The sequence below is a fragment of the Musa acuminata genome, chromosome BXJ3-2 (assembly GCF_036884655.1).
Source record: "Musa acuminata AAA Group cultivar baxijiao chromosome BXJ3-2, Cavendish_Baxijiao_AAA, whole genome shotgun sequence".
Taxonomy (NCBI): Eukaryota; Viridiplantae; Streptophyta; class Magnoliopsida; order Zingiberales; family Musaceae; genus Musa; species Musa acuminata.
Genome location: NC_088350.1, coordinates 16,117,636 through 16,128,169, shown reverse-complemented (window position 1 = coordinate 16,128,169; position 10,534 = coordinate 16,117,636). Strand labels below are relative to the sequence as shown.

General features: G+C 37.0%; 1 protein-coding gene across 1 annotated transcript; it reads right to left on the bottom strand.

Moving 5' to 3' along the window:
* Positions 1 to 6,174: 6,174 nt before the first annotated feature.
* On the bottom strand, positions 6,175 to 8,282 carry LOC103968658 (subtilisin-like protease). The gene has a single exon (XM_009381947.2). The coding sequence runs from the start codon at positions 8,212 to 8,214 to the stop codon at positions 6,244 to 6,246; it is 1,971 nt and encodes a 656-aa protein (XP_009380222.2). The 5' UTR covers positions 8,215 to 8,282; the 3' UTR covers positions 6,175 to 6,243.
* Between the last annotated feature and the right edge of the window lie 2,252 nt (positions 8,283 to 10,534).

The window sequence follows — 10,534 nt, the reverse complement described above, 5'->3', positions numbered from 1 at the left end:
AGGAAGGCAACCAAGGATGAATCAAGAACTTCCAAAGGTGAAACGGCGAATTGGGCTTTGACGGGCTTCAACTATAAGGTAAGTAACTCAACTCTCTTGAATTATTTTGAAATTACTTGAAGTTTTTCATGAGTTCTGAATTTAGATAGTAGGAATAGGAAATAAAAAATTATTTTTCAAAAATTATATCATGTTTTTCTTTTTAGCATCTTAAAAAAATTTGATCATGAAAAGTATATTGCTAAGGTTTCATGCATGTTATGTTTTGAAATGTTGAATGATGTATGCAACATTAATGTATGATAGTTATATGACATGTGATAATGCTTAGGATTAATCCATGCATGTGTATTTTGATGATCTTATGTCATGCATGAGTTTTTGAAGTAAATGTTGATTTGATACTCTCATTTTGGATTAACATGTTTTTGGTTTAATCATTTTTATGACGAATTAAGATGACATTCTCATGACATATTAAGATGACATAGTGCATGTACATCTATGTATGAATTTCTTGATAGTCTTTTGATGATAGATGTGATATCATGATGTTTTATTTTTGATGTGTTTGGTATTGACGGCTTTATGACGAAACTTATGTTTTGACTTTAAATGATGATACAATATTTTCACAAAAAGACTTGAACACCCTTACATGAAATCAATTGTATGAAATGGAAATGAATTTTATATCCTATTGAGATTAATGAATTTATTCTACCAATCTTGTGAATCTCATGAAAATAAACATGATGAATATTTTGAAAATAAATGAGTGTATGATGCATTTGGTCTTAATGATTTCTCTTGAACATACTTTTTGAAATCATACTTGATAATGAATATCAAGATATTAAAAGCATGTTATCATGGAATCATGCTTGATAATTTATTTTTACGAAATTTACCTTTCTATCTTAAATGTTGACATTTTTTTTAAAGCAAAGGCATGCTTATAAGAAGCAAATCGCATGAATAGAAATTTATAAAAATAAAATGTAATCCTCTATCTTATTGATTTTTCAATAAATTTATGCTTGTCATATATGAATTTATTGAATATAATTTTGAGGATGATTTCAGATTTGACAAATGCTTGATTCGTATTTACGACATAAGATACATTTTAAATATGAATCATGCTTCAATCATGTTAAATGCTTCAATCATTTTCTATCTCTAGAGTTCTCGATTTTAATGAAATACAAGTGATAAATTCATTTATGATATCTTGTAAATCACTTGAATTATAAATAAGTTTTTTTATGATATGTTAAAAGAATCACTTAAAAAGAAAATGTTTTTCCCATCTTATCGAGATTAATGATTTCATGATATTGTGTGAATCTCGAAATTGAGTTTGATGAAATAATAATAACGTTATTCATGTTATGAATCTAAAAAATGATGATTTGATTATGATTGTTTTTTAATTAACTTGAATGAAATTTTGTTTTAACCGAATCATGAACTTTCCCTTGATTTCTTGACTTAATAATTTTAAAGAAACATGATGATTACTTGATATTTGATTCTTGAAATTTCTTGTAAAATGTGATCTTGATAAGAATGTTTCAATTTGCTCTTTGTGCTATATCTTTTCAAATGAATCATGAGCCTTGATATCATAATATAGAAATAACAAGATTTCTTTACCTTATGTGATGATTGTACATCAATTTGCTTTATTATGAATTATATGAATCTTGATCGTGAACTTGTTAAGAAGAATTTTAATGAACCATGAATCATATCTTTGGTATTCACGAATTGATCCTTATTGGTATCTTTCATGAATTCTTTGCATATTTGGCTTGTTGAATGGTTGAAATTTTTAGCCATTGAGTTCTCCCTTCTTTTCGATAATAATAAAGGGGGAGTTAGTTTACTAGCCTGCATATTTCAAAGGAAGAAAAATTTGCTAGCTTGATCATTTCATTGAAAGAACTTGCTATCATAAACACTACCAATGAATTACAAATCTTACAATATAAAGAGAAGCAAAGAATTACTATTTCGAAAGAAGCAAAAAATGTAAAACTTAGAAAACTTGCAATATAATTGCTCTTGTCATGCTTTGTATCAAAAATAGGTTGATATCCTTAAAAGCATCGCATTAAAGTTTTTAGTGTATCGCAATGTATCACATGTATCACAAATTGAAAATTTTGATACTATTATCATATCATGTTTAACAATTGATATCTTTCATTGATATGATAAATTATCATCTCATGATATATCGCATAATTATATCATGCTTTACGATTGTATCATGTGATCTTTGCTGAATTTTCACATTAATATTCTTCATGAGATGATTTCTTTGTATTGTTGTATGCTTCATGTGATAATATGAATACATGAAACACTTATGATATGATTTTTATACAATTCCGTGTATTCATAAAATATTTATCTCATCACCCAATAACTCTTCTTGATATTCCTTATGAGATTAAATGAAATAATACATGAAATACAAATGAGAAGTTAATGATCATGCAATGAATTTTGACATTTAGATACCATCATTTGAATAGCTATGATCATGTTGCCAAAATGATATATCATGAATGCTTGAATATCATGTTTGATATGCTCATAATGATGATTGATTTTTCGGTATCGTGCATAAAAAAAAATGAAATATAATATTAATAAATTTGTGCATTGAAACTATAATGATGCACAAATAAGAATGATTACTTACCTTTGTCATGATTTAGAAATTGATGTAAAGGATTTTTCCCTTCTTTTTTGTCAATGACAAAGGGGGAGATAGCTAGCTTACACAATTCAAGAAGAAAGCAAAAATTGTTCTCAGAAGAGAAGAAATTGCTATCTTGAACATCACTGAGAATTACTAGCTTGAAACATCAAGAAAATGCAAAAATGTGCTATCGTGCCTATCTCAAGAAAAGCAAATATGCCAACTTGCATATATTTGAATTTGCTAGCTTATAAAACTTGCATATTTCAAGAAGCAAGAGTTGCTTTCTTGAACATCTCTAAATTGCTAGCTTGCAAGTTCTAAAATATTGTAAAACTGCTAGATTGCATGATGATAAAAATTTAATATTATGTTTTTCATGCAATAAGTTGAACCCATATAACAAACACTTGATTGTGGTACTTCTCCTTTTTGTTGATGACAAAGAGGGAGAAGTATGTTGATGACATAACATGTGATGCATAAGTTTTATGCATATGTTCATGATGATGTGTTGCAAGTATTCATGATGAATATTGCAATGACTTGAATTCAGTTTGAACTCAAGGTTCTATCAATATGGCATATTGATAGGGGGAGTTTATTTAAACTCCGGGAGTTAAGGTTAACTCCGTCATCAAGTGGTTGTCATCATCAAAAAGGGGGAGATTGTTGAATCTCGTATTTTGATGATGAAACCACTTGATATGTGTTTATGATTTAATCAGTGTTTTGAGTGATGCAGGTCTACTCGATCAGGATTAGACAATTGACGCAGGAGGAATTGACGTTGTGCCGGAGGAGATCACGTCAGGATATTGGATGGCAGAACGCTTCGGACGTCGGGCATCGGGCCAAGGAGAGCGGAATTGCGCCAAGGATATCGGGGTTGCAGAGGTCAATCGCCGATTGGGCAACAAGCCGCAAGAGAGGACGATGCACTGAAGAATCGGACGAAACACCAACCAATGATGTGCCGGGCAACAGAATGTCAATTCGCATTGTAATAATTGTCTAGATCGGAGTAGAGTTTTAGCTTGTGTGTGCAAGATTAACTACGATAACGATGAAGACATAAAGCAAAACAAAGTGTTAGAGTCAAGCACGAAGGATTCATTGCGAGTTCAAGAGTTCGACGGAAGTCCGAAGGTTCATCGGGAATGCTGCCGGAACTAGCCAAGAATGAGTAGGGAGCTTGCCGAAGGGTTTTTCAGAAGCTCGCCGGAAGGTTCGTTGGAAGTTTACGGAGCTCGCCGAGAAAGATCGGAGCTTGCCGAAGAAGCTCATTGGAACTCGTTAAGATCAAATCGTGAAGTCTAGGAGCTTGCCGGGAGTCCGCAGAATGGTTTCCGAGAGTTTATCGAAAAACCGTCGGAAGTTCGCCGGAAGCTCGCCGGAAGAAGTCTTGACTTACGAACTTTGTAACAGCTTAGAAAATGTCTTTAAATTCATAGTTAGCATGTTACTTAGGGTTAGGATTAGGTGTTAATCCTATAAACCAAGTAGGGGCCAATTGGGCTCTAGTTCGGACTGGTTTGGGCCAATTTTGGAGCCCAACCAGTGAGTTGAAATAGTGTAGGCGGTGGCACCGCCAGATTTGGCGGTGGCACTGCCTAGCACCCGAGAGCCAGGCGGTGGCACCGCCCAGCACCCGAGCGTTGGGCGGTGGCACCGCCAGCATCGGGAACATAAGAGAATTCAAATTTTTGGAGCCTAAATTTGAATCCTCTTGAGGCCTATAAATACCCCTCAAGTCTCAGCTGAGAATACAACTTTTTGAGCAGCAATTGTTTGAGAGAAAAGTCTTAGAAAAGTCTTTGCTAGTCTTGTTTTCAATTTGCTAGTGTTCACCTCCTTCTTTCTTGCTGAAAATCTGTAAGAGAGTGAACCGCTTGTAAAAAGTTGTAAGAGGGGTATTTACCCTTCCCCTTCAAGAGATTTGCTAGTGAAAGGTGGGAGCCTCATCGAAGAGGGGCCTCACAAGTGGATGTAGGTCATTTGACTGAACCACTGTAAAATCGGCGTGATCTCTGGTTTGCATTTACTTATTGTCATTTACATTACTGCAAACCATTTGCACTTTAATGCTCTATTTCTTTGTCTTCGTCTTACTTATCTCTTCAAGTTAAAACGCAATCGAAACGGTTTCAAACGAAAACGTTACTTTTATCGTACGAAGTTTCCGAAAGTGTTTAAATCGTCAAAAGTTTATCACACTTTACCGCTGCACTAATTCACCCCCCCCTCCCCCCCTTAGTGCCGCTCCGATCCTAACACTCATCATTTGGTGTTTCATTTTACCACACTTAAAGTAGATATTAGGTATACGCTCAAAGGCTATAGATGAAAAGAAATGGTTATTTCCCACCCTCACCCACACACCTTACGGAAGTGGTTTGATAATGTCAAGTAACACACAGTTGGGCAAACCTGCTCCTAGATTTACACAAAGTAACCTAATCAATTTTTTAGAGTTTACCCACTTTAGATACAAGAATTTTTAGAATATAAAGCAGAAGGAGTTCAATAGGAAGATCAAAAAATTATAATTAAATTAGTATAGAATTAATCCTCTCCTCAAGGGGTTGGAATAGGGGTTTCCAAGGAATAAGAGAGAGACTTTTCCTCTCACAAACCACAGACCTCCCATCGAAACCTTAGACATCTTTATTTTTGAAGAAAAAAAATAAAAAAAAATCAATTACGAGATCCATTAGAAACCTGACTCTAGATTCCATAATTTTGGAATAATATGCTTTAAACTTCGAGGGGGGATGCAATCATTTTAGGATCAAGATCTATGGACTCTATGATAGAATCTTAAATTTTTTAAGGTGTCACCTCCTCCATTGTCAGTTCTTTTCCCTTACCCAAGCCTTGTGCCCCCCGAAATAGGCTATCCTAAGACAAAGCAGATATAGTTTTTATTGAGATTCTAGAAGAGGAACCAACCATCGATTTTCTAATCTTTAGTGAGAGACAGAATATTTGAGACAGAGACCTCCTAGTTTCCAAGAGATGAATACCAATAGAGAAACTGATCCCGGAAGAAAAAGGAGGCATAAATGATGCAGAGAGATGATGACGAGGGAGTGATAAGGAAGATGAGATTTCAAACAAAAGGGAAGGAGAGGGGGATCATCCTCTTTTCTCTATAACTCGGATTCATTTTTCTTTAGAAAAGTTATGAGAGGGAGTCAATGAGGCTGAATTAATATAGAACTTTTTTGAATTTATATAACACTTATTTTCTTTGGAGAAAAAAAAGAGAGAAATAGAGAAATCAAAGGTATCATATCGTTTTATTTAATTTCATATCCTTGTATCACAAGGAATACACCATCACTTGCACATAAACAATTTCTTGTACCATCTTGCAAGGGCTATAATTTTTTTCTAGAAAAAAAGGCATCACATCTTTTATTTAAGTTAATATTGTTGCATCACAAGGAATACACGATGACTTAGTTGCACATAAACAATTTCTTTCTTGTAGCAAATCATAAACTTGCTAATCGTGAATGGAATCAAGACGAGGAGACGACGATGGGGCTTCTCACCACATGCTTATCCGAAATCCACTTCAGATTTCCTTCAACAGAGCTCGAACTGCCGGTCAACTTTACGGTCACAGTGAAACTTTTCTTCTCCTCCACCTTGGAGAACTTGAGGGTTTGAGGAGTAACAGTGACAGACACGGACTTGGGCACGTTGACTTGTACCTTATAGCTTGAGCTTGCGGCCCCCACATTGGTGACCGTTCTCTTCACAGTCACGCTGCTCCCACTCTGTAGGGCAACAAAAATGGAGGGATAGTTGAGATTTGCTTCCGTGATGTTCTTGACATTATCACAGTTTACGGATCTGTCACGAACTATAACACTTGCACCGGAGTCTCCGAACTTGCCACAGATGTAAGCAATATAGTCATCGGTATTGAGGTCGTAGATGAGCCCCGGATCAACGGCTTTGGATGGGTTGACATGTCCAGCGCCCATTGCAAAGAAGCTCGCGGGTTCCTCTTGTTGATCTCGGATCGGTTTCCCAGATGCGATTTTATCGTCAGAGGTGGTGATGATGGCCGACTTGATGGCCGCAGGCGACCACTTGGGGTGCACACTTTTTATGAGCGCAGCAACACCACTGAGATGAGGAGTTGCCATGGACGTACCAGAAATGATGTTATAATTACTTTCACCTGTACCTTCAGAGTCCAACCACGCAGCAAGAATGTTGACACCAGGTCCAGAAATGTCGGGCTTTATGATGGACGGGCACGCCAAAGAAGGGCCCCGAGAGGAGAAGAAAGCCACGGAGGGGGCTGAAGCTCCAAGAACCGCGCCACCGAACGAGATTGATGCTGTGGGATTGGACGTCGAAGTTGCATACGATATAATTGACGCGCCATCCTTGTCGGAAACAAAAGCGGCAGGGAACTCCACTCGACGGACAAGTTTGGTGGACCCTTGGCTGGCATCGGTGATGTATATCAGGGCAACACCACCACTATCCTTAACACGGGTGGCCAAATCTGCCGGCGACTGGCCGGCCTTGCAGACGACCACCTTCCCGCTGGCATCGCCGCTTATGGAACCGCAGTCAGGTGAATCTTGGGAGAAGTATAAAGGAAGCGAGGTTTCAGAAAGGGCTTCTAACTGGTCGAGAGATTCGCCGTTGACACTATGACCGTCGCCGAGCTCAATGGAGGCTCTGAAACTTCTGTCAGTAGTACTTGCGGCCACTGTAAGGATCCAAGGCGCCTCATTGGAGACGGAACTCTGAGATGGTCCACTGTTACCCCCGGCACAGCTGACAAAAACCCCTTTCTCAGTCGCACCAAAGGAACCGATGGCGAGAGGGTCCTCAGCAAGTGACAACGAAGAGCCGCCTAGAGAGAGGGAGAGCACGTCCGCGCCATCTTTAACGCCAGCGTCGATGCCAGATAGGACATCTGCAAGGGAGCATCCTTGGGAGCTGCACACCTTGTAGATGGCGAGGTGAGCATGCGGTGCCATGCCGGCCGCAGTGCCACCGCCTAATCCAAATGCGCTCGCGTTGCGCGCAAAGTTACCCGCGGCGGTGCTTGCAGTGTGGGTTCCATGCCCTTCTTCGTCGGTGGGCGAACTCGAAGAACCACCGCTGATCATGTCCTTGGCACCAATGAGCTTGTTGTTGCAGCCGCTCTCGAAGCTGCAGGAGCCTTTCCATTTGGCAGGCGGCGGCGGCATCCCTTCATCGTCGAAAGAAGAGTGACTGGGCGTCAAGCCGGTATCCAAGACTCCAATGATAACCCCCTTGCCGAGGTTGGAAGCCTTCCACAATCCTTGGTTTTGTTTAAGACCAAGGAAGGCGGGGGTGTGCGTGGTGAGAAGAGGCACCACACGATCCGGGTGCGCGCGCAGGAAGCCCTCCTTCTTCTCCATGTTCTTCACCTCCTCCTCCGTCAGCTCTGCGGCGAATCCGCTGAAGACCTCACTGTAGGAGTGAAGCAATCGCATGGAGCTGCCGTCGGACTCCGGCAGGAAGGACTCGTACCATATGTTGAGATTCTGTTCATCCAAGCTCGCAGCTGGCTTTCTGAGTTGGATAATGTAAGTCCGTCGCTGGTGGGTATCATGATTTGGAGTCTGACGACCGAAGGCAACCAAGGGATTCGTCAAGATTGAAAGGAGAGCAAGGAGGACCACAGAAACCGTTGGTGCACTAAAGGTCTCCATGCTGAGGGAAGCAATAGGAGAGAAGGAGGACCTCCCCTTGTTGGTCTCACTGTGGAGGGATGCCGCCGAGCCTGTAGCTTAAGCTGATATATGTATAGAAAAATATTAACGTATGGATGGAAAGTAATCATCTCATGATATTTTGTGATCAAAATGTGGTAATTCTTGCGAATGATTATGGGGGCAAATTTCCTTTTTCAGTCTTAGTCTCTACATATAATTAAGTATCATAATGCTGGTGTAAATAGAGTGTAATCATGGATGATTCTGGAGGGACCTTTATTGCCCAGTGGAGATGGTAAGAATTGATTTAAATGTCAACTCCATTTGGCTGAATGAATACAAAAAAAACTTCATAACATGGCGAATTCCCTGTTCTCATTCTGATACAACTTTTTGTTGTTTTTGGCTGGTAACAGCTTGATAATTATGAATCGTATACTATGATTATGCTGTCAAAGTTTGGAGAATTTTGACTTCCACATTGAGACTTAGATTTCCACACGACAATTGTAATGAACACCATATCTTACTCTCTGTGTCTGTCTGTCTGTCTGTCTGTCGATGGCATAATTTATAAAAGGAAGATTTAAAATTAAATCAGACCAATTATGGCTGCTTATCGACTAATTGCAATACAGCACGACACACATGGAAATGATATAATATGACTCAAATGTAAGATTTTCTTAAATGTCTATATGAATGGATTTAGACAGGCAAAAACACTTTAGGAGACTCATTGACACCCTCAAAAACTGTCTAATGTGATTTTTTTACCCTTTCATATGTGGATTGATTTGTTAGGCTATTTCTATGTTGTTATATCTATTATATGTTGAGCACTTTATTCAAGGCAAATCATAGGTTTTTTCCCCCAAAAGACAGAAATAACTGCTATTAATTCAAAAACCTGTTACAACCAGCACCATGCTGGTCCAAAATTAAGTAAAGAACATAGGCCTTCCGGACAGTGCTCTCTCCAAAAACAGCATAATAATTCATTCCTTCTCTTCTCTGCATACATTTACAACATGATACTAAAGGGAACTCTACAATAACCTAAAATACATCCCTAATAATATTAAAAACATTTCAAATGTGAATATATTGTATATAACCTAGATGCTATATTGTAAATGCTCAAATATTGATGCTACCTTAGGATAGCATTTCATTTCAGTATTTACGGAATGTTAATATAATATTTTAAATTTTGAAAGTACCCTATGACTTTATATTAAATTCTTAAATTTATTAAAATAATTTAATGAAAAAACAACATGATTTATACTTTCTTTGAGATAAAATTTTATTTTTTTATTTATAAAATTTATTGTATATTTTTTATATGATTATATTTTTATTTATTATATACTTGAGTAATATAAATTTTTTTTTTCTAAGAGTACATTTATTATTTTAAGTAAATATATTTATTTTAGAATAAATATTAAAAATATTATAACGATAAATTTGTCATAAAAATATTCAATGAACTATTAAAATATAATTTTATCAAATAACACTTACATCAATACATATTTAAAATATATTTATTATTTATTATTTATTATTTATCAAACACTTAAGGTTTTTTATAATTATATTAATTTAAATTCTTTTCTCTAACTACATATAAAAACTACTTTCCAAACACAACCTAATTAGTTTATGAGAAGATTTGATTTTGCTTCCAAAATTTTAACAACAATGCAGCACCTTCCTCTAGTGCACATTCAATTTCTCGTTTGAAAGCAACAAACTCATAGGAGAGGAATTTTCTTACTTCAAAGCCATTCTAAAAAGAGTAGCAATTTCAATCTTAGTCTCAACATATTTGTGATAAATAATTAAGTAACTTAGTTTTTGCAAATTTCCTCTTTCAACCTTAGTATCTACAGCATCAATCGGCCATCATCCACTTTGAGTTTCGACCCAAGAAATCACTCACCAATCAGACTTGTATTTCTTCAAACACAATTCAAACTCAAAGTCACCAATGATCTGCTTATTTGCCATGTGTGATTAAACTCAAATATATGTTTTAGGTCTTCTCTCTCGTCAAGTCTTTTTAATTTTTAATTCCAAGATATACCTG